Source organism: Solanum tuberosum, unplaced genomic scaffold, assembly GCF_000226075.1.
Source record: "Solanum tuberosum cultivar DM 1-3 516 R44 unplaced genomic scaffold, SolTub_3.0 scf00358, whole genome shotgun sequence".
NCBI lineage: Eukaryota > Viridiplantae > Streptophyta > Magnoliopsida > Solanales > Solanaceae > Solanum > Solanum tuberosum.
Genome location: NW_006239288.1, coordinates 471207 through 496031, shown reverse-complemented (window position 1 = coordinate 496031; position 24825 = coordinate 471207). Strand labels below are relative to the sequence as shown.

General features: G+C 36.5%; 1 protein-coding gene across 3 annotated transcripts; it reads right to left on the bottom strand.

The window, feature by feature from the left end:
* Nucleotides 1-2720: 2720 nt before the first annotated feature.
* Nucleotides 2721-24041, bottom strand: LOC102588970 (tetratricopeptide repeat protein 27 homolog). Of its 3 annotated transcripts, none has more exons than XM_006361587.2 (21): nt 23539-24041; nt 22757-22916; nt 21657-21988; nt 19901-19982; nt 19481-19799; nt 18389-18447; nt 16456-16545; nt 16155-16246; nt 15713-15811; nt 15555-15632; nt 13587-13671; nt 13336-13394; nt 13164-13233; nt 12927-13018; nt 10704-10766; nt 10278-10344; nt 7372-7635; nt 4846-4962; nt 3341-3493; nt 3131-3248; nt 2721-2993 (listed from the first exon to the last, which is right to left on the bottom strand). In XM_006361587.2, the coding sequence occupies exons 1-20, from the start codon at nt 23967-23969 to the stop codon at nt 3165-3167; spliced, it is 2796 nt and encodes a 931-aa protein (XP_006361649.1). In that variant the 5' UTR covers nt 23970-24041; the 3' UTR covers nt 2721-2993; nt 3131-3164. The 3 variants fall into 3 exon arrangements, with proteins under 3 accessions (XP_006361649.1, XP_006361648.1, XP_006361647.1); XM_006361586.2 differs by having other exon boundaries at nt 2721-2978; XM_006361585.2 differs by having other exon boundaries at nt 2721-3248.
* Between the last annotated feature and the right edge of the window lie 784 nt (nt 24042-24825).

Sequence of the window (24825 nt, the reverse complement as noted above, 5' to 3'; positions counted from 1 at the left end):
ATCAATATTATTTAAAAAAAAAAAATTATTTTTGAAAAAAAATTCCTAGGTCGAAAGTCAGAGTCAGGTCCAGGGTAAAATCTCAGGGTTGGATTTTTGGAACGGTCATCAGGGTCTTGTCCTAGCTTGGGTGTCGGGGTCGGGTCCTAGATCAATTATCGGGGTTGATTTTCGGATCAGAAATTATTTTCCTAAAGAGTATTTTTTTAGTCTCAAGCCAAAAATAAAAGATATTTTCTGAAAAATATTCTTCATTCACCAACCAAACAAGAGAAAATGAGAAGAAAACATTTTCCTTCATACCAAATATACCCTCAATCTCTTCCTATTTTCACTCCCTCAATCTTTACTTTCTCCATTACATTTTTTGAACATCAGATTTGTTCTCTCGTGTCAGTCGATTCAACTTCCTCAATAGGTAGTTTTTATTCTTCTCCAACTTTCAGTTCATCGCTTTTTTTTTTCATCTACAAAGTTCTGATATATATGGATGATGCTCCTTTTCGACTTCAAAATCGATTGAGGAAAAAACACCCAAAAAAAGAGAAAAATGTTGAGTTGTTGGTGGCTTCAGTAAGGCCTTTGGGTCGAGATCCATGGGTGATGCCATTATTGAAAGTGAAGAAAAACTACATGAATTGATATAGAGCGAAGGATCATTGTTAAAATAAAGCCCAGAAAAGAAGGAAAAAAAGTTGGATCTGCCATTAAATGGTCATCACTATCAAAGATACATATTTTCAATGTATCTCGTTTATGTTGATTCTTAAATTAGTGTTTGTTAGTGTTATCACTGATTCGATACATCACTGCTACAATAACCTTTGTTTTAGGCAATGTATCATGTTCATATTTAATGTATTGATACAAAACTCTAATGTTGTTGATTAGTGTTTATCATGTTTAATATAAATGCACTTGATACATAAACACTACCTAATGTATCAAGTTATATAATGTATCTTCAATCTTGATACATAAATCATAATGTTCTATAACTTGAGTACTGTGTATCAGATCCAACAATAGGTATATTATACATATCAGTGACAATCTTTTACAACCAGATACATACACCCAAACTTATTCAACTAGAGGGCACATTACCCAATAAATACACTTGACACATAAACCCTAATGTTTTATAGCTAAAGCACTATGTATCAAATTAATTGATATGTACATGATACATAACATATATCAAATTCAACAGTTTTCAGACTTTAATATGTGTATCATATACATATCAACTGATCACCATTGTATTATGTATCACACACAAAAAATGTTATTTGGAACCATTACATGTTTAATGTATTATTTTATTATAAAATACAGTATTTCTCAAACAAAATAAGATACATAAATAGTAATGTATCATGCACTAATTTTTTAGGCATGATACGTAAATTCAAATTTATACTAAATGTATCTGATACATAGCAATTACCACACAGTAATGTATCAACTGCAAACCTAACATCTTATGGGAAACATTTACTTATTTAATGTATCTAGTAGAAATAAAACACTTATCAATTTGAACAAGATACATAAATAGTAATGTATTGAGAAAGCTATCCATCTCAAAAACACAATTCAAAAAACGATTATACAACATTATAAAAGGATGGATGATCCATAAAAGTTATGCATCTCTTCAGCCTTTTTGTCTGTTGTATTAATGCATAGCAAATATATTGAAAATTCAGGCTCTTGTTTTTTCACCTCAACGATGTATCGGATCTCCAATTTTTTCCTCAATTCATCGATCTCTAATTCAGCCACAATGGTTGATTTGAGATTCACAAAATCAATATTTTGACCAACAATAATTCTATCACTTTTGTATCGTTCATTACCTAACCTCACTTTCCCAAATTTCGGAATGCCTCAACAAGATCGACAGATTCATGTTTTATCAGTACAATTTTGTCGACAATTTTAATTAAAAAATTGAGAGTTTTTTGGAAGAATGAGAAGAAAAATTTTGAATTTTGAATTGTTCTAGCCTATTACAATTTGTTAGGGATTGAATCTGATTGTCAATAACATTTTTGCGTGATGTCCTTATACTATGTATCGGATTTCCAAGTTTTTTCTCATCTCATCGATCTCCTGCAATGGTGGATTTGAGATTCACAAAAGAAATTATTTGTCCAACAACTATACATTATGTATCTTATCAAATTTTGGACAAATTTGAATGGTTCTTCGATGTACAAGGAGAACAATGAATAGGGAGAAGAAATTTGAATTTTGAATGTGTTAGTTCTGTTAGGGTTTTGTGTCTGACTGATTGACAGTAAGAAGAAACGTGTAAACATAATTTATGAGATTTTAATTGAATTTTCCATTTTCCCCCCTTTTAAGCGTAACAACTTGATACATAATGTATCAGTATTAATGTATTTGAATAGTGAGTTATGTATGCGGATTGTGTAAAAATCAAGGGATTGTAATTAAAAATGAAAAAATCAAATCCAAGTGAAAGGAAGAATGGATGTCAATTTAATGTTGTTACATAAACTCTTATCATCACAACATCATTGTTATGTCGCAGTATCAACACTTATCATCCAATATCATTTTATCTAATCTCATCATCAACTTTACATTGCGATATTAACTCCTAAGAGTCCATTTGAATTGGCTGGAAAAAAAATGACTTTTAAGGCTTAAAACAACGTTTTAGCATATGATTTGTGTATAAAATATGATAAGTACAAAATGGTTTACTTAATGGAGTGAATTCAATTAAAGTAATAGAGTTCTGAAAAAAATGAGAAAGAGAATATGCAAACCACTTATCCAGAATGAGACATTGACATATAATATATTACAGTCTACAGATCTTCCCCTCATGAATCAAAGGCTGCATAGGTCTCAACTTTTGGACTTTGAATTTCTTCACGGCATTCTTGATCGAGAGGATTACAATTGTATGTCCTTTTTAAGTGCATAACATTAATTTTGCCCTGGAAAGTGAAAAACTGAAAGTTCATAAGTTTGGAATGAAATCTCTGAGGACCCTCTTTTTTTCCCATGAAAACAAGAGCTATTCATTTATCTTGCGCAGAGAAAAATGTCGTATTAGCCAATCTGTTTGTCCAGGAGATGTCGATTTCACCTTTTGAATAAATGACTCAGCAGAAAGCATATGATCAGGGTGTAGCTTGTGCTGCCTTCACCTCATCAAGGCATGCCAAGATATCTTGATACTCTTTGGTGTTGGAGAAAGCCTCGGCCTGAATTTTACAGAAAGTGAGTTGCTTTGCTTAGTAACGGTTATGACAAAGTATACTGCAAGCACATCAATTTTGGAGACCAAAAGAACTACCTGCTTTATTGTGTTTTTTAAGTGCATCTCAGCGGCAGACAACTCCCTACGGCTACCATTACGTCGAGCTATTTCCTGGTAAACCTTGCAGAGTTCCAACGAGGCATGTGCAAACTTTGCAAACCGGTCTTTATCCTTCCATAGGTCAGATCCCTGTGAAGTCATTGTGGGGAGATCGGAAATAGAAAGTAAAATGTCAAAGCCTGATAAATTATCTAAGCCTGTACAAGGACTTCTTTAGCCTGGTGACATTAGAGGAAGAAATTTACACTGCTCTTTGGCAACAAAAAAACAAGGTCCAGGAAGGTGACAATATTAGAAAAATGGCAAGACAAGCAAATATACTCTGCAAAATGCAGGAAGTCCGCCATAAAAACTGACAGGAAATGAAGTGGTAGAGCATATAAGTGGGCACTCAAAGCAGAGTATAAACCATATGTATGAATGCTAAAACTTCTGGAAGATAAGCACCATTGGAGAACCATTAACCAAAAGCTAACGAATTTTTAAGTCAAAGATAGCATTAATCCTAATAAGTTAGTCATCCTTTTTGTTCCGATAGAAGCAATAAATATGAATGGTTAACTTACCAGCATAAATGCACCATTGGACAACCATTAAACAAACACTTATCAATTATCTCCCCCTCATATATCCTATCCTCCATATTTATCTTACTCAGCTTTACTCTGTCATCTTACCCAACCAAATATCTATCTTCCTGGGACCTAGCTGTTCTAGCTTATATAAACTAGGGATATCAACACAACAAACCTAAACAATCATTATTCTGCAAAAGTGCAGAGAACTCGCATAAGATCAAACTGCATCCTCAGTGATGGCTTCCAGCCCATACAGCAATTTAGTACTGCTAGCTGAAAAGTAGTTCAACACTTTAGCTCTCCTCTATAAAGCATTTGACTGCCAATGGCCAAACTATATCACTCTCTTCCTCACATAAATTCTGGCGACATATATTAGAGAATAAGAATAAATAGCCAATGGTTTGACGACAGTCCTTCACACTGGGAGTGCTATCCAAATGAAAAAGGTCTCTCTATTAAGCAGCTATGTCACACACTAGGAAAGATGAGGGATCCAAGCTCTATAATTTTGTGAGGAAAAGAAAGACAAGCATGTGAGCTAACAATACAGTATTTTTATCAAATACTAGCAGCAATACAGACGAAAAAATAAGGAACTTCTATGGTGGCTTCATAGTAGGAATATTCATTAGTTCCAAAAACGTCAACACAAAGTACAAGTTAAGGACTAGAAATTTGTTCTCACACGCAACACCTATTCTTTTCTAACTTCACAGAGATAAATAATCACAATCATAAGGGAGAAGCACAATCTTGCTTGGACCATCTTGTACATAACCTTTTCTCTCAACAGATGGCTGCCTTTTTACAAGCTTCAACAAAGGTAGTGATAACAAGTTGAAGAAGCATATAATAACATCTGCATAAGCGCAGATATGAAAAATTAATTTGCTGTCTTACCTGGTATGATCGGACTTGCTTAAGAAGGGCCTCTGAACACATCGCAAGATCTCCTTTGAGTTTATGCCACCTCGCATAGATCCCCCAAATCTCAGCATTCCCACCAGTTTGAACAATCTACATCAAAGTAAAAGGTTCTTCACTTAGATGCTAGATTATATAATTGTGCCATTTTTGGACTAAAAACCAACTTTGTTTTTGTTTTGTTTGTAGACAAAAGGTATCCTATCAGACATATGGCTGGATCATTTCAGGTGTACGAGACAGCTGACCCAGACCTGCTCCACGACCATCGGGAATCTATACTCAAGCTTCCAAGCTGGGCTGCAAGGAATCAAGAGATCCACTTCTCTAAGGATTTCTTATTGCTAGCATAGCAGGGACTAGAGATAGTCTAGTTGCATGGAAATTGCCTGCTGGGCAGACAGGTCCAATTAATTACACAATTTTCAGTGGTTTCTCAAGTAGATGATCCCATTAATCAGTTTAATTCCCAATATATACCAATATGAAATGGTTATTCTTAGTAACACTACTCTTCCACTGCAGGTCATACAACCAAGGACCTCCGAAGGACAGACAACTCGTCCATAAAACCCAAATATTCTAGGGAATGAGCATAGTAACAACTCAACTCTTGTTTTGAGCATTGATACTCTATTTCGTGTTTTGGTACTCTGGATAGCTTAATTATGGATAAAGATGGGAAGCCAATGGATAATCTGTAAGGAAATAAGTACTACAGATTACAAGATTCTTTCCTTATTCTTTTCTCATTTTAGAGTGGGTTTAGTATGAACGAAAATATTTTCATGTTTTTCTAGAAAAAAATTTTTGACAAATGAGTGGTCCTGAGTCGAGGTTGGAGGTCAAAATTTAGGGTCCGGGTCTAGATCGAGAGTCGGGTTGGGGTCGGAACCCATGTCCCCACCGTTTCAGGTGATGAGGTTTAAGGAAAGTTTTGAAAAAATATTTCCTGATTTAAGGAAAGTTTTGAATTTTTTTCCCTTACTTTATTTATGAGTGTCATTTCTTCTTAAATTATAAGAAAATAAGTCCATTTGAAAAATATTTTCCAAAACATTTAATTCAATCAAACATGAGAAAATTGAAAATATTTTTAAAATATTTTCTTCATACCAAACACACCCTTAATAAGTGTATTTTAGAAGTTACGTTCCTACACCCTTACATACTTTAAGGGGAGTGCCATAGATGGATACCCATGGATTATCCATATTTTATGATGGATAATATGGGTTGATCCATATCTGATTCACTTTTAAATGATCGGATAACCAACCCATTTAAAATGGGTTAATCGAGCGGATAACCATAAATTTTACCCAGTTAGCCAGCCCTAGTGCCACATTTGGATCGTGACAATGAGTTAACCAAACAACGGCACATGCAACAAAGACATCATACTTGTTCTGAGAATTTTGTTAATAATCTAAAAGTTGATTAGCAAGAATGAAATATACGCAAAAAATCACAAACCTGTCTCTTTTTTTAACTGAGAAAGTAATGATTCACAATCCTGTGTGTTTTGCTTAAGTTCTTTGTATTGCTAATAGACAATAGACAATGCTCAGGAAATATCATCAAGCTTTCTACTCTATGCCTACCTATTTCTTTTCTACATGAGTCCATTAATAGTCTTATAGCTGTTGTGCAAATATTTGTTTAAAGGAATCAGGATTCAGGAGCAGAAGAAATAAATGGCAGCTTGAACTTAGGAGCTGAAGGGCCATTTTTAATCTGACCAGAAGAGTACAGAAAAAAAACAAAAGACAAGGAAAGTTGTCAATCAACATTTATGGTTTACCTGCCGTAAGATTTTCCCAACTGACTGAATCAAGTGCTCAGTTTCCCGTTCTATTGCCAGGTCTTTGTCCGAGCTGGTCAATGGATCAACACTAATGATGTTGGAGCCAGCCTCAGCAGAACCACTGCTATCCCTCAAAGCATCGCATTCAGAATGGCTAGTTGCAGTCCGTAATTCCAACTCTTGCAACATCCTCTCCAGTAATTCGACATCGATTCGCTTCTTTTTCGTCATATCCAACACCTTCTGTACTGCTTCCAGTGCCTTCAATGAAGAAACTAATCAAATTCACCTTTTCCATAAGCAAATAAAACTTCAGTGATGGCAGCACTAACATTGTGCTGAATATGTTACATTAAAAACAAGAGAAGTTCCTTGTTAGAGTATTTGAGATATTAGGAATTTGAGATGGATGTGTGGGCACACTAGGAGCGACAAGATTAGGAATGAGGTTATCCGGGAGAAGGTGGGAGTGGCCTCTGTGGTGGACAAGCTGAGGGAAGCGAGACTGAGATGGTTTGGACATGTGAAGAGACGGAGCGCAGACGCCCCAGTGAGGAGGTGCGAGGAAATGGTGGTAGAGGGTACGCGGAGGGGTAGAGGTAGGCCCAAGAAGTATTGGGAGGAGGTGATTAGACAAAGAGTACAGAAAAAAAACAAAAGACAAGGAAAGTTGTCAATCAACATTTATGGTTTACCTGCCGTAAGATTTTCCCAACTGACTGAATCAAGTGCTCAGTTTCCCGTTCTATTGCCAGGTCTTTGTCCGAGCTGGTCAATGGATCAACACTAATGATGTTGGAGCCAGCCTCAGCAGAACCACTGCTATCCCTCAAAGCATCGCATTCAGAATGGCTAGTTGCAGTCCGTAATTCCAACTCTTGCAACATCCTCTCCAGTAATTCGACATCGATTCGCTTCTTTTTCGTCATATCCAACACCTTCTGTACTGCTTCCAGTGCCTTCAATGAAGAAACTAATCAAATTCACCTTTTCCATAAGCAAATAAAACTTCAGTGATGGCAGCACTAACATTGTGCTGAATATGTTACATTAAAAACAAGAGAAGTTCCTTGTTAGAGTATTTGAGATATTAGGAATTTGAGATGGATGTGTGGGCACACTAGGAGCGACAAGATTAGGAATGAGGTTATCCGGGAGAAGGTGGGAGTGGCCTCTGTGGTGGACAAGCTGAGGGAAGCGAGACTGAGATGGTTTGGACATGTGAAGAGACGGAGCGCAGACGCCCCAGTGAGGAGGTGCGAGGAAATGGTGGTAGAGGGTACGCGGAGGGGTAGAGGTAGGCCCAAGAAGTATTGGGAAGAGGTGATTAGACAAGACTTGGCTAGGCTTCACATTACCGAGGACATGACTCTAGATAGGAAGGAGTGGAGGTCGCGTATTAAGGTGGAGGTTAGTAGGGTTAGCGTGTTGCCGTCCCTCGCGAGGGTATGGGTTGTTAGCGTTTGGAGTAGCCCTAGCCGTATTGTTGTTTACTGCGTTTCACTCCTCACATTACTTTCTTGATGTTATTGTATCTTTTGTTGATTATACACTATCTTTTGGATTGGTTGTTATGTTTTATATATAGCTCTCCTGTCACTTAGATTTGATGTTCTTGAGCTGAGGGTCTCCCGGAAACAGCCTCTCTACCTCCACAAGGTAGTGGTAAGGTCTGCGTACACTCTACCCTCCCCAGACCCCACCTAGTGGGATTTCACTGGGTATGTTGTTGTTGTTGTAGGAATTTGTTTTGCATTGTCTTCTAGAGAAAGAAATGGGAAATTTTTTGAGAAAAGAGAAAATAAATTTGAGAAAGAAAGCATGTGAGGAAAGTAAATGTTCGACCTTTCTACGGGTACAAATGAATGTAAGAAAAGGACTCAATTGCACAGATGGAGAAAGGACTTGAAATCATTTTTTGACAAGGACTTGAAATCAATATATGCCTGCAACGGAACATGAGAAGCATAGTTTCAGAAGCTTGCTTCCCTCAAAGGCAATGTTTTTGGTTTAGCATGATCCTGTCACTCGCAATCCAGGTAAAGTTCTTCATTTTTATATGGTTAGGCACTTAAATTAGTTTTTCCATTTATTTAATGTGTAATTTATGTAGCCAGAAAGTAAGTATTCTACTTTCACATTTTTTTTTAAAATGGTAAACATTTATTCATCAGCATAACTAGTAGCAATATCTACAGTCTAAAGCCCTAGTAAACCTTACAAGGCTTCCAAAATTTATAGAATAAATTTTGCATCCTCTACAAAGAACTCTTTACACCAAAATGAAAATTAAATACAATTCATTTTCACTGCTTGAATGGAGCCAACTCTACTCTACATGCATTCACATATTATAATGGCAAAAAGACACTGTTGTTTGGTGCCACCAAAGGGATGGATTCTTCAGAGGGTCATGAAATGGCATTTCCAAGTAACAACAACAGAATGAGTACAAAACCTCAAGTATTCCTCCATTTACAAAGGAGAAAATTGATCACCTATAAGAAAATATTTCAACTCTCAGCAAATCACAATCCCTCTTGTGGGTTATATAGTTTTCTAGAAGGAAAATTTACAAGGATAAAAGAAGGATCCCCAGATGATATTCAATGACCTAGAGAAAGCCTATGAGCAGTTAGCTCGTGCTCTAGTCTTTCTTTCCTCTTTTCTATTAATCGCTCTATCATCTTTAAGGGGGGAAAATAACCCCCACCTCATCATGGTGAACCTACCCTTGTTCAGAATATTGGGAATTGATACCGAGGAATTTTCCATAACAGCGAGTTGAATGAGGATCTGTCCTGAAACTATACTTGATAAGCAAAGTTTTAAATGGGTTAATTAATAGTATATATAATGGGACTCTATGGTGTATGCTATTGCTAGCCTTAGTAAACCAAAATCTTAAGCTGTTACAAAAAGCTGACTGTAACTTTTGCCCCCACCAATTCTGTTTCTTCTGAAGTGATAGAGACACTCCGCTTTGTGTACACCTCAGGTACTTTTTTTTAAGAAGGTTAACTGTGTACACCTCAGGTACTTTCTTTTACCATTTCAACATATTGGAATTTGGAAGTATGTGGCCGTCAAAGTGGATGCACTATATATTGAAAATTATGAAGAAGCCACACCAGTTTATTACCTGATCTGATACTTTAAACCTTCTCTCTTATTAGACTTATGGTGAAAAATAAAATATTTCTTGCAATCCTGCTTTGAAGACTTCTCTTTTGAGCCGAGGGCCTATTGGAAACAGCCTCTCTGCCCCACAAAGGTAGAGGGTAAGGTCTGCGTACATGCCACCCTCCCCAGATCCCACTTGTGGCATTTCACTGGGTATTATGTGGTTTATTTCCTCCATAGTTCAGATTTTTCTATGGAGTTCTTTTTGACATGGTGGTTTGAAGGACATCTTAGAAGACTGGATAATGGATTTTAACTTTATTTTCAATATCTTTTTTTATATTAATTGAAATGGAGGGAGCAGTTACATAAAGAAAAGTCTATCCCATCAAAGATCAACAGACACATGATGGTTGCAACCGACTTAGAGAAACTATTTAAGTGTTCAAAAAGATTTTGCATAAAATGTTGACTATACCTGACTGAAATTTCCAATATCTGCAGCAACGCGGCTAAAATTTTCCCACATCTGCCAGCTGTCTCGCCTGTAAAAGGGTTCCGAAATCAAACAAAAAAATTCAAAGTGGGACAGCATGATTTTACTAAGTGTGTTTTCTTCCATTGCTCTGGTAGAGGGGGAAAGGAAGTGAAAAGTATACTTTCAGATTTTATCCAACTGTGGATGGGTTGAAATACTGGGTTTTGTTGTGGTAAAAGAAGTGTGTGAGTACTGGGGATCAGAAAAAGCTGGGCTAGAGAGGTTGGGAAGGATGGGTTTCATATCCTCCCACTTTTACAACCCCTACTGAGCGACTCCATTAAAGAAAGTGCAAGACATACATATGGACACCAGAAGAAAAAATAAAATATGAAATGTAGGGAGAGTATAGCAGGAAGTTTGTACTTCAGCTTCAATGCTTCCTTAAACGCAATAAAGGCTTCCTTGTTTTTCTTCTTAACCATATGCCTGCATAGTCAAGAACCAAACACATGAAAAGATAAAAATAGAAGAAGAAATAAAAAGTTATTATGACATTTTCCAAGGACAAAGAAGTAATGCAAGCAGGATAGATTCAATCCGCAAAGAGGTGTCAGTATTTTGTGTAACCCCCTTGGCCTTGTAATCCAACTTTACCAAGTCAATGGTTGTTTTTTCTTATCATAGTTTGTAAGGATGTCCATTACACTCGATTTCTTCCTTCATTAACATGCTTAGTAGCCTCGAACTAAAACAAACATCTTACTTACCTCCACCTATTTAAATTATAATATTGCTATTGCAGTAGTTATCAATTTATAAGTTCAAAAGAAAATCAGAAAAGTACACGAGTTTTATTTGAAAAGGAAAATGTGTATTAGCTGCTGACTCCCTGCCATAAGAAAGTAGAGACCTCCAATACTCTGAAATATACTCACTCATCTTATCACTCCATAATTTCGAACTTCCAATGCAAAGCCTGGTTGGAGTTTCTACTCATTTGATCACAGTTGAGCTTACATGCAATGATCTCAACTTGTTTTAATAAGGTATAATGATCTCACTTATCAAGAGTTACTTATGTGACCACCATACATGGAGGACAAATGGATGACAGAGGTGGTGACCAACCCGGATAATTGTAGTGTATCGAGATCTATCAGGAACCTATGGCAACTGGTCAGGGAGAGAACAAGTTGTAAGGTGGGCAATGGAGAAAAAGTAGCTTTCTGGAATGACATTTGGTGTGGACAGGAGACACTTAAACATGCTTTCCCTGTACTACATAGTCTGAGCGAAGCACAAGAAGCAACAGTGGCAGGATTATGAACTGGGCAAGGGTGGAACCTGTTTCTGAGAAGGAACCTAAATGATTGGGAAATGACAACCATAGCAAGATTTCATGACAGGAGAGGAAGATAGACTAGTATGGAAGGGGGAGAGAAGGGGAGAATTCACTATAAAATCAGCATACAGAGAACTCAGTTCTACTGAGGTGCAGCAAGCAGGATGGCGCTGGAGGATGATCTGGAGAACAGTAATTCCCTACAAGGTGATTTACTTCACGTGACTCTTGGCAAAGGAGGCAGTCTTGACACATGAGAACTTGAACAAGAGGAAATCCAATCTATGTTCTAGATGCTATCTATGTGAAGAACTGGTGGAGACAGTCAACCATCTCTTTTTTACACTGCAAAAGGACAGATTAATTGTTCCACAAGAGGAAGATCAAGTGGACAAAGCCTGGGAGAATTATAGAAGTCCTACAATGCTGGAACAGGGATGGAAGTGCAGGAAAAAAGGAGAAGTGATGGAGGATTGTCCCAGCTTGCATTTGGTGGACAATTTGGAAGGAAAGGAATCAAAGATGTTTGGAAGGAGAGGAATCAAAGATGTTTTGAAGGAAAACAGAACAATATTCAGAAGATAAAGACAAACAGCCTAGGGCTTTACTATTTTTGGTGTAAGCAAGTAATGATAGGAGATACACTTTGATGTGTTTAATGTTATTGATTGGCTGTAACTAGAAGATCTTAGGAATGATGCAAGTAGAACTTTTTGGAGGGGGACTACACTTTGACGAGTATACCTGTGGATATATAGAAGTAAATGTTTTACCTTTCTCAAAAACAAAAAGAGTTGCTTTAACGTTTCAGCCACAATCCCTGTTGCTTAAAATTCACTCTTCACAGGTAGCAAATATGAAGTTGCTAGCTATCATAAAAGTTGGACCATGACAAGAAACACTTCAAAAACTGGATGAAATCTGAAATTCTAGTGCTAGCTGCAAATTCTTCAAGAATCTAATTCTTGGAAAAAGGTTAAAAAGAAAGTAGAAGAAGAAAAAGAACCAGCTGAAATTTACTAATTTCTTGTCTATATTGGACATTATTGAGGAACATGATCTATGTTTTACTGAAACACGTACAAACACCTAGCTACTATACCAAGTGCCTTCCTTACTTCTCCTTTATACAAGGATCGTTTAATTTATTTGCTGAACTAGATGACAGACCAATCTATAAATGACTTTTGGTCCAACAGATAGTTGGATTCATTATTTCATTGCCTATAAACAGGCAACAAATAAGACCAACACATGTCCTCTGACCTATAAATTTCCTAAAATGCAAGGGTGAAAGAACATACAGGCAAGCAATATTATTCCAAGCCTCTCCATTTTCAGGATCAAGCTGAACAGCACGTGTGAAGCCATCCAGTGCCTTCTCAACATCTCTAGCCTGTAATGTTCCAGACGAAGCCAGAAATCATGTAGTGAATACATAGCGGAAGGAAGAGAAATGAACACTACATAGCACCATGTGCATTCCCTTACAGCTTATAGCCATGAGTAATCACAATCAGCATACAGATGAAAATACAGACCTTTAAAGCAGCAGCACCAAGTGCAAACCATCCATCTGGATACATAGAATTCATTGCCATTGCAGATTCCCTGAATATAAAGGAAATATAGATCAAATTGGTGTATAAGTGGGAGCAAATTAGTTGATATATAACAATTATCAAGTGAATGGAAGCATGCAGATAAGCCAACCATAGATCTTTTGACTTCTCGTACTCCCCCCTGTTGTATGCACTACGGGCAAGGGCGCGCTGTAAAAAGAATTTGGATCCCAAAAAAATTTAGAAGATACGGAAAGAAAAAAAATAGAAAAACAATTGCAATCACTAAGGTAGGTTGTAAAAAGAATTTGGATCCCAAGAAATTTTAGAAGACAAGGAAAGAAAGAAAATAGAAAAAACAACTGCAATCACTAAGGTAGGCAACAAGACATTTTGATTCACCTGTGCTCGAGCTGACTTATTCCCAGACACTTCCTGGGCTTTCTCATAGCATTTATCATCACTTGTAACATCTCCAAGGGAACACCTAAAAGAGGATGAAATAGTATTATACCACATAATTTATACCTAAACAAAAAATAACAAGTATGGTAACGGAGGTCAGAGTTAAGTATAAAAACGAAAATGGAGCATCTAATAAATATAAATGAATTCATTGTAATGCATGGAGAGGAAGATGACCAACAACTTAATAATGCAAAAGCTTCTCCAGCGAAGACCTTTTTTCTAATTACAAAGTGAATACATCTCATTGTCATTAACAGTCCTTTGCTTGTGGCAGAGATAGGGAAGATCATTAGCACGAGGACACTCTGGATGGAAGATCGCATTGCTGCTGGAATGTAGTAAGGTAAAATTGATAGGATTGCAATTTTTTATGAGTACAGGAAGGCTTGAATCTGGGATAAGAACTTGGTCAAAATAACCCTCGACATTTTTGTGTTGATAAATTTTGATTTCTCAGGAAGTGTTGGCGGAGTCCTAAAAGCAACATTTTGCCAACTAATCAAACATTCAGTAGCAAAGACAACTTCACTGAAGCGATTACTAAGGTTCTTCACTTTTTTTCGCAACCAAGAAATCACCGAAGGCCAGTGGCACAAGGTTCAAAAGGTGGAGGGTCCATCCCTCTACCTTTCTCCACTTAAATATCAGGCATTTATATGCAAGCAGGGTTCGAACCTGAAACGTGAACCTAACCTAGACATCACATCACATGTTTTGCTCTTACACCAAAACCCTGAGGGCAATTAGTAAGGTTATTATTACAATTGACACAAAAAAACAAAAAGAATATAACAAATTAATATCAGAATACAAGACACGGCAAACTAATAGGTCATCATGGATGCAGGGTAGAGTTGGGGGTAGCAAGATGAAGAAAAATGGGCCAAACATGAGGGAAAGGAACGCTTAAAAAAAGGGATTGTTATAAGAGTTGTCCAATAAATCACCGACTCTGACCTTATTTCCGGATTAGTAATATTGCGATTATAATTCAGGGACCAAGTTCTGTAACCAAACGTAGGAATAATAGTCTCATCTCTTGCTATCCCCGAAAAATACAAACTTAACATGAGTCATTGAAGCAGTAGCAAGTACCAAGTGGAATAGTCGAGGTGCATACATGCTAGCCCAGACATCATCATCATCAAAAAAACTACAACTTAACCCGAGATAACTTGTTATCATCTTTACCCCCATCATTAACATGCAAACAAAAGTGCTTACGTCTATGTTTTACCAATTAACCTTAAAACATAAGGAAATATTGGCAAATTTTGTAGCATAAACAACCATGGGAAGTTACCTAAATGGTGAAAGAAGTCGTCTCGTAAAACAAAAAGGACTGTTGACTTGTCAAACTTGCATAATAATTTCTGACTCAAGTTTAAAGCCCAAAAAAATTCTAACACTACAGCTTTATCTCAGTACAAAATTTTTGCACCGCATCTCTATATATGCAGTAACTTTTGGAGGCTGATAATGACGTCACATTATCTCATAAGATATAATGAAAAGACAAAACTCCATAAAAGGACTACAACGGATGTTCAAAATGAACATATATCACAGACATATAACAACGTTGGAGGCCTCTTTGAGAAAATAAAGTGCTGCCTATGTATGCTAAATGAAACTATGGCAGCTTATTGGACTATTGAACAAGAGGCCATTGAATTATACAAATAAGTTTCGTGATAAAAGTGAATGATTATTGTATCATTAAAACATTAAACCTCCTGTTCTCCAAATCATGCCCTTGATACCTTGTATGGATCAACAGATGCACATGTTTTCTTTTGATGACTCGGAAGATTTCTATTTCTTAAGCTAGCAGAAATTCAAAATTAGAAACAGGAAAAACAGTTGAAATGATAAAAGGAAGGTAGAGTTTCGTCAGTATACCATAACCTAGGGTCACAAGGTCTTTCAGATAACCGAGCTTTGATTAGTTCAACTGCTGCCGCTTTCTTCTCCATTAGCCTACAAGATTCAAACAATATTTCAGCTGAAACTGCACAGAGCCGCAGAAAAAAGTCATGTTTTAAGAATCTCAATTGTACCTATAACAGTATATTAAGTTATCCCAAAGCTCAAGATCCTCATACACTTTAACAGCTTCCCCTATCAAACCACAGCTCACTAGCAGATCTCCATACTCCCTGAACAAGAACTGATTGCACTTGTTAACTCACTGTATCTAATTATGAGACGACATTCCCTTAGCAAACATATTTACAAAACTAGTTCAGTAATACCTAGCCAAACTAAATGAATATTTTTCAGAAGAAAAAGGAAACACAGTGTCTGTTTAACATTATTAATCAGAACTAGTATCATCAATATACCAGTCATTTTTGCACCAAGTGCACAAGTTAGTTTTTATATAAGGGACTAAAATTCATGACACCAAAAATTCAGGAATTAGTAACATTGCATGTAAATGAAAGAGTTTTTCAGAAAACCCAAGAAAGTAAATTTGGATAGAGAGAAGAGCAACTGTACTTGCGCAATGCAGGAATCGTAGGGATACTAACTCCAAAACAACAATGCATCCTTTGTGTAGCTCCAGGAGAAGGATCATATATGCCCTGAACCTGAGGTAGCAACTAATCATTTTAACACAAGCAAAAGTATTCTCGCTGCAAAAAGCAAGATCCAAATGGGAAAACTAATGAGCATAGAATGAACTTTGAATTCAATCTGCTTTCATCAACTTGAATATACTTGGTGCTCCGTTTTGTTTTCTCCCTGATAGATTAGATCCAAGGGGAGGATTTGAATTTTAGAAGTCCCTAGAAATTACCAGTTTATCCATCATCAGCAATGCACGCTGCTTTGTACGGCCGCGAGTTGATTCCCACCGAATGCGTAATATATCACACAAATGTTGTAGCTGAATGAAAGAAAGATACTTGAGTCTGTTGGCATTCCATCATAATGACATAAAGCTCACTATAAATCAAGTACAGTACAAGGCCTGGAAGGAGAATGATCCCATAGAAGCAAAACGAGAAGTACCAGCAAGATGATGCAATACACAGAGATGACTATAAATTTGATTTTCCTTTTAACATACTATTAAGGGAGCTGTGACACCAACTAAAGCATCTGTACATATCCTTTTGAAGTTTCAAAGGAATAAAACAAAGTGGAGCACCCAAGGGTGTGGCCTAGTGGTCAACAAAGTGGATTGAAAACCATGAGGTCTCAGGTTCAAATCTCAGTAGAGACAAAAACACTAGGTGATTTGTTAGCGGAAACATAATAGAAAGAACACAAGATTTAACGTGGTTCAAATCAAAGTGATCCTACATCCACCAGAGAACACCTGCCTTTATATTATTAACAAAGAAATGGAAGATATACCAGTTACACCTAAGAGAATTGATCTCTCAACTCTCTACTCTCACAAAGATATATGATTTTTGGGATGGTTAAACAACAAAAAATGATCATCCTTTTATAGAAGACCAAACTTGCCCTCCAAGCTCAAAAAATGAAAAGGAAAAATAAATCCAAAATTTGTCCTCCACAACTTTTTGATAGCTCCCCTAGTTCATTTTCTAGCCAAGTAATTTGGTACATGGGATTTACGACTACATGGGTTGCACCCGACAAAAAACCAACTCTTTCATGATTTCTTCTCATCTGTCCTAGTCTTAGTGGGTAGGGTTACTTGGTACATGTTGCTGGTAGGAGGTGGCAGGTATCCTGTAGAATTAGTTGAGGTGCGCAAAAGTTGGTCAGGACACCACGGTTATAAAAAAAGAAAGTGGAAGGGTGGGAGAGTATGAAGAAGAAAGGAGAAAAGGAAGGTAACTAAATTGATATTCTAAAGTTCCCTATATCATTTTACAACAGCAAACAATAGCTTTATAGAAGAAAAAGAAAGTTGTGCAAGCATTACCACCAAGAGTTTAAGCAATTCAGGTCATTCACTTCAACTATTGTTTGCTGCAAACCCTCAAACAGTTCCATTTCTACTTATAAAAAATTAAGTTTTTCTTAACTATCAAACCTGCACTCATTCATGGCTTGGATGGGTTAAGCTTTTGACTACATGGATTATGTTACTTGTTCTTGTATAGGTTTTGCATAGAAGCAAGTCAGAAACCTCTGATTCTCTTGTTAACACGATTTTTATTTGCCAATTCAATATTAGAAAGATATAAAACTGTATTAGGCTAAAATGGTAAAACCAGCTAAGTCTTCTTTTATCCAAAGAATCCGATGCAGTTAGCGAGAGTCGTGGTAGTTCAGTTCGAAAGGAAAGGCAGTTCAGTCATCCTCTGGTAGAAATCCTAAAAAAGGAAAGTATCCTATCTCTCCTAGCCTTCTTTCTTGCTGTGATTCCTTTTCCTGCACCAAGCCAAGTTAGCTCATCATAGGGCTTTTTATTTTTAAGATAGGCTTACCATCCCATCTCCTTACTCGAGATATCTGAGATAGCTCCATAAACTAATAACTTATAATAGACGAGCCCATTATCCTTATGTTCCGAACTTGCTTCTTGGTACAAGGGGAGGGGCGAAGAATTCTAGTTATAGTTCTTCTTCTGCCTAATCTTTAGTACCGCTTTGAGATTGAATCTTTAGAACCATGTACCTAAGAGGGCGAGGACCTTTATAGCCATAATTAAAAGTTCGGTGTGTAACTTTGAATCTGATGTTTCAATTAAAGCAATTGCAATGCAAAAAGAAAAAAATGCAGTTAGAATGAAACAAGATAAACCTCACCGTAAAAGGTGATGACTGTTGGGAATCAACTGCCTCAATATAAGGAGCCATCTCCCACCCTGAAACAACAGCACACACATGAGAAACAAAGCCTGTCGGATGCTCTCTGCACCCATTCCGAATTCCCCCGGCTGGTTCCCCCTGATAAAGTAAAGATAGACCCCACTTCCACATCATACATGCTTCATCTATAATTTTAAACACTTTTGAGATTGGCATTACTTGGCCTCTAGAAATCCGGAGAGGTCTATTTGTCTTAACCATTTCTTTTCAGCAAGCTCGTCAGCATTACCAATGCTCTTACCGATTTTCCCAGGTTGTTATCTGCAGGCAACAGCCATTTCATTTGCATTTTCTAAGCCTAAGTATTCTCCTGCATCTCTCTTCTTTTCTTTTCTTTTTTTGAAAATTGGTAATTCGTATTCCTCAGCATTAAGGGCTATGCTGGCCACCTCCAAAAAAATTATCAACAACGAGCCTAAGAACCTCACACTAATTACAAGGATCCTAGGAAATCTACCAACTGAATTACATCATCTATATTTCCTATAGGTGTATTCTCATACATGTCTTAGTTAAAATGTTTGCACTTGGAAGTTAATTCAGAAATTCAAGGACTTCAAATCAGGAAAAAAAAATCTACTTTATTTAAATTGACTGAACTCGTGCAAAGTCTAGTAAGGTGAAAACGTGCTAACTTCAGATGAAGAGCAATGATTTCTTCTTGAAAGCAATCAAGTAAAGATCATTCATTGACCTTCAGAGTTCCTATCAAGTAATCCCACTCATGGTGGTTATCAACCTAGGCAATAGAATCAAAAGAGGAAATGGTGCTGTTTCCAAGTATTTTATAATTGCAAATTGCTGAACATTGAGAAAGTTGTATGAAAAAGGTTTTTGAAGTGTCCAAAAAAAAAAGAGTAACAAATATCCCAAGGGAGTATGTTCCACATTGTCTGAAACAATGCCCTTCAACAGTCATACCTTATGCTAGTCAGATAGTAAGATAAATTTTTCTATTGTCAAATAAAGCAACAGCAAACAAAAGAATAGCAAAATAGGGATTCCTAATGACACAGTCAGGCAGCTTACTTTGCAGTTCATCACTCCGAGCTCTCTTCTCAATAGAAAGACATTGTGCTAAAATTACTGCTTGCTGAGTAGGCTTTAATTGCATAGAGGCTATGCTGTGATTTTGAGCATCTTGTGCGCTACATTCTGATTTTTTATCATCTTCCAAGAATCTAGGGGTCATCAATATGTCAGATGCTTCATGAGTTTCACTGGGACATTGAGGAAAAGCATTTTCACCTTGGGTAGAAACCTTATTTTGGAAATCATTACCAAGTGAAGCACTACAATCATCACCATCCGCGCTACCTACAAGAAGAAGCTGTGCTTTCGGTTCTGCCTGTATTAACAGAGCACCCTTTAAGTATATGCTTATGAAAAGAACTTTTCAGCGATAAGTGAACACCGACATATTTCCAAATGACATATGAGAAAACATACCTGGTGTACCGTGCGAAAGCCCAAAGCCCCACTTAGTGAAAAATTAAGTCTGGATGTTGCTGCAGCTGATTCAAAATGGACCCTAATAAACAAATTATATCAGGTAGGGATTAATGCCATGCTTCCAGATAAGTAGGAACACTATATTGTTGACCAGATTCATTATACCAGAGAATTAAGCTGAGATCATTGATTACTGCACAAAGAAATCAACTTGTGCCATGAAACAAAATAAAATGACGGATGATAGCAAAATGGGTAAAAAATACAGCTTAGATGCATGCGGTGTTCTGAAAGGCGCTCGCCTCTCACCCAAGGTGATGAGGCGATGCCTCGCGCCTTTTACTAATGAGGCGTAGCAAGTTCAGAAAGGTGACAAAAGGCGAATGGTGACGCAGCGAGGCGATAAGGTGCCGCCTTTTTATTTTATTTTTAAAAAAGATCTGATTTAATAATTAAAAGGCAATATTAGGGTTTATTTGGTGTTTTTGCAAACCTTGAACTTCTTCTCTCCATCGTGACTCTCCTTGCACCTTCGCCACCCTCTCTTCTCCAGTTCTCCTCCCTCACTACTTGCGACTCTCTTCTCCAGTTCTCCTCCCTCACTACTTGGCGATTTTCTTCTTCTTCTCTTCTCCAGTTCTCCTCACTACTGACGAAGAGACCTCAGCTGCTCAACACTCAGCACTCAGCAGGTATGGTTTTAGATTTTTTTTTTCTCCTCTTTTTCTTCTTTCATATGCAGAAGAACTGCAGACTCTGTCTGTTATTTATTTTGAAGCTACTGCTAACTGACTGCATTACTGCAATCTGCCTACATTTTTTTAAAAAAAATTCAATCCTTCTATTTTTATTTCTGCCCTACTCAATTTAGTTTTATACTAATTAATATAGTATTTTCTAATATATGTTATTTCTATTGAGATTTGGGATATTTATATATGCAATTAAATATTTTAAGTTTTTTTTTTGAAATTGGTAACTTTTTTATATTCCTCAGCATTAAGGGCTATGCTGGCCACCTCCAAAAAAAGACTGTTACAACAAAAGGAAAAGACTAAAAAGAAATACTTACAGAGATCCTATGAAGTCCACTAATTGGAACTCCTCTTCTATATCCTGTTCTTTACACCAAAAACCTAAAGTAGTAATTACTTTCCAAAGGGCGAGCGCCTCGCCGCTCACCTCGCCACAAGGCGAGGCAGACCCTTGTCGCCTTTCCCCGTCCAAAACACTGAATGCATGTCACTGAGATAAGCAGCTAAGAACAACTATTAAAATTTTCTCTTTGCCTTTTGTTGTTTCCTGCCCAAGTATGATTTATAGGATACAGATAAACTGTCAAGTATACAGGGCTAAAGAACTTATAAAGAATAATTAAAAGACGAAACAGGGACAACTCAATGAAAAAGAAGATAACTAACAATCTAACAAGAAAAGATAAATACAGCTGAAAAGGAAGATCAAGCATGAACAGCATCACAAATAAAAGATCCAGATTACAGCAAAACAAAATCAAGGCTCACAAGCAGTCATCCGTTAGCTGACAGAATACATATCATGCAACTCTAATGAGATGAGCTTTTATTATTATCTTTTTAGCCCTGTCTATAGACTGACACGAGTATAGAAGCCATTATGGAAATGAAATCATTACTAACTTTGGATAGGCAATCCATGGCAAATGACCCAGGTTTGCACAGTTAAAGAATTGTGACTGAAAATATCATAGAAGCTTCTACATCAAATAGCTAACCTGGAAGCATCCACTCGCCCATAGGTAAGTTCCATTATTCCTGCCTCCAAATGAAGCATAGATACAATAGCAGAAGCATTCTCTTCTGATATCAGAGAAGCCCAATAATATCTAATTTTCTCCAGAGAACCAATATGTTGCAAACTTTCCCGCATGAAGACTTGCAATAGATCAAACAAAGAAGACGAGCGATCATCTAACAACTTTTGTTGGATGATTAACAGCCTAGCTAACCACCACGAGATGCTTCTGGCTCCATCCACCCCCAAGTCGTTTCCGTCTGACAAAAGATCTTTCGTCCTCATAAGCAGTATCTTGGCAAAGGTTATATACTACAGAAGGAGGACCAAAGTGGGAGGAAAATGAAAAAGGAAAACTTTGGCATCAACTCAGTGGTGTATGCAATAAGACAATTTGGCTAATCAGGAAAACATAAGTCTTTGTAAGCATTTATTCCAAGAAGCACACATACAGATATATTAACTCAAAAAAAAGAAAAAAGGACTAGGCATAAGATGGATGCATACTTGCAGAATAATATGCTTCCCTGTATCATTTTACATTATCAAAACTTGTAGGTTAATCCCATAGAAAGTTTTAAATAACCCATTATTAAGTCTATGCAATGAACTTGTTGAGAGTACAGTTTGGTACCAAAAGGCGCAGATTTAATGAGTGGGTCAAGCGGCGCAATGTGCTAGATTTACTGTATTTACCCATTCACACTCAATTCTCTATTTCACACCTATATTTAGGTGTATCTTCCCTTCCATTAAAATCAAGTTAGAATCAATACCAACAATTATCTCTCTCTTTCTTTCTTTCATCTCAATGGTTCTGACAAGATGGAATATAGACTTTTTTCTTTCTGTTGCTTCAAATGGGTAAAGTAATCTACAACAAGCAGATAGAGCTTTTCATTCTGTCAACAACTTTCAGCTTTACCTATCACGGAAAATAGGCAATAAATGACCCTACACTTGACAGAATATACGACATCGAAATTTCCAGAAACACCAAATGTGTCATCACTAGTTCATGCTCACAAGAGAACTCATACACGTCATTTAGCACAATATATGTAATGAAGTGAAATTTACCTGCAAATTCGAAAATTTAGCGCACAAGTCAGAACCAACTGACATTAACTCCTTTTGCGCCCACACTTCCCATTCTGACCATCCACCAGAATCAGTATTTATCTCTTCTTCACCAAAAACTATTGCACCTAAAGGCATTGGCGGCAACTTCACCATTGGCCTATAAAATAACAAAGTAACAGACTCAATAAATACAACAAAAGAAACATATAGCTCTGCTTATACACCACCAATGCATTAAGCCAGGCATCAAAAGGTTGAAAATAGTACTTCTCTACACAATATGTTTTATCCTTCATTCCATTCAAAAGGTCCACAATTCTTGTCTAACTGAAATATTTTACATAAATTTCTCACGTTTGATTTTCTTTTTTACATCTTTTACAGAAAGATATTCATTTCTACAGTCTTTTAATCATCCTTCACAGCATTCGAAGGGCCTAACAATTATGTAATTGCAAACTGTCTTAGAATTCTCTACATTTCTTTTCAATAAGAAATTTTAATTTCAACCCACACTTAAAACTAATGCTCAAGCTAAATCAAAAACTGATCTTGGAAACAATAATTGGTAATATTAAATGGGCATTGAAAAAATTAACTAGAATACTGAAAAACTTTCCAATGTCTAATGTTGAAAGTCTTTCTTTGTCGAGGGCATATGCACAAAACAGAAATCTTTCAGTAGCATAAAGAAAATAGATTCAAATTGACAAAAACCACAGGAAAAAAAAAGGACAAGTGAGAGCAAATATGTAAAGGGGTGTTAAATAGAGACTAACCCAGTAATATTACACTGAGTAAAACCAAGAAGAGCCGCCACAGCAACAGCCATGACAAGAACTACTTTATACAACTTCGCAACACTATTAGGAGCAGAATCTTCAACCCCATTTGCATTTAAGAACAGAGTAACACACTGAGGCACAAATTCTGAGTAAAAAGATTCAGCAGACTCGGAAGAATCGTTGAGCTTATGATGATTCAGTTGTTGTGAGGTGAAAATAGCTTTAGCTCCATCAGATGAGAGTGCTTGTGTGTATTGACCCGATTCGATGAATTGTAGAACTTGTTCAATAAGGGTATGGAGGTGAGAAAAAGAAGTAGTGGGTGTTGATTGATGGGAAGAAGAGGAGGATGGAATAGAGCAATGTAAGAGACGAAGCTCGAGAGCACGAAGAGATGAGAGTTGAGAGTTCTGTTGTTCGGCCATGGCTGCTGCTGAAAGAAATATTTTTTGGAGGGTTTATGTAAGGGTTTTTGTATTTGTAGCAATTTAACACTATGTTAGGATGGTTGTTAGTATTGTTTCACAATATATAGTATTTATAGTGTGTTGTGTTGTATTTTTTTTTTTTTTTTTTATTGTATTACTAATAAATATTGTATTTGGATAATTTTAATTGTTCTTTGTCATTATATAATGTCATGCATTCATAATTTGAATGATACATCTACAAAAAAAGTATAATTGGAATAGAATTATTATGAAAAGGTAAGATAAAATATGAAATATAATTGTCATATCATATCATATATATATTTAAGAGAACCTTAGGCCCGCTTACGTGGTGTCACCACAAACCAGAATTCACTTTTAATTTATTTATTTCCAAAACTAGTCTTCCCCTTTCATGAAAAGTTGTGACATTTATGAAAAATTGCGACTTTAATGAAGAGTTGCAACTTTTATAAAAAGTTGTAATTTTTATGAAAGGTTGTGACTTTTATGAAAGGTTGTGACCTTTTTGAAGGGTTGCAACTTTTCCAAATAGTTGTAACATTTTCGACAAGGCAGAATAAATATTTGTTGTCTACAAATAGAGAGATTTCCTCTCATTTTGAAACAACGAAAATTTTGTGATATTAAATTTTGCGCGGTTAATTTTACTAGTTAAATAATAAATAAAGATAAAATGAGTAGAAAATATTAAGGTAACGACGTGATCATAGCAAATCGATCGTTACATAAAATGAGTCTTTTCATCATTACCCAAGGATGAATTTTTACACGATATGATATGATACAATAGAATTTAAGTAACAATCAAAACAAATATTATATTTAA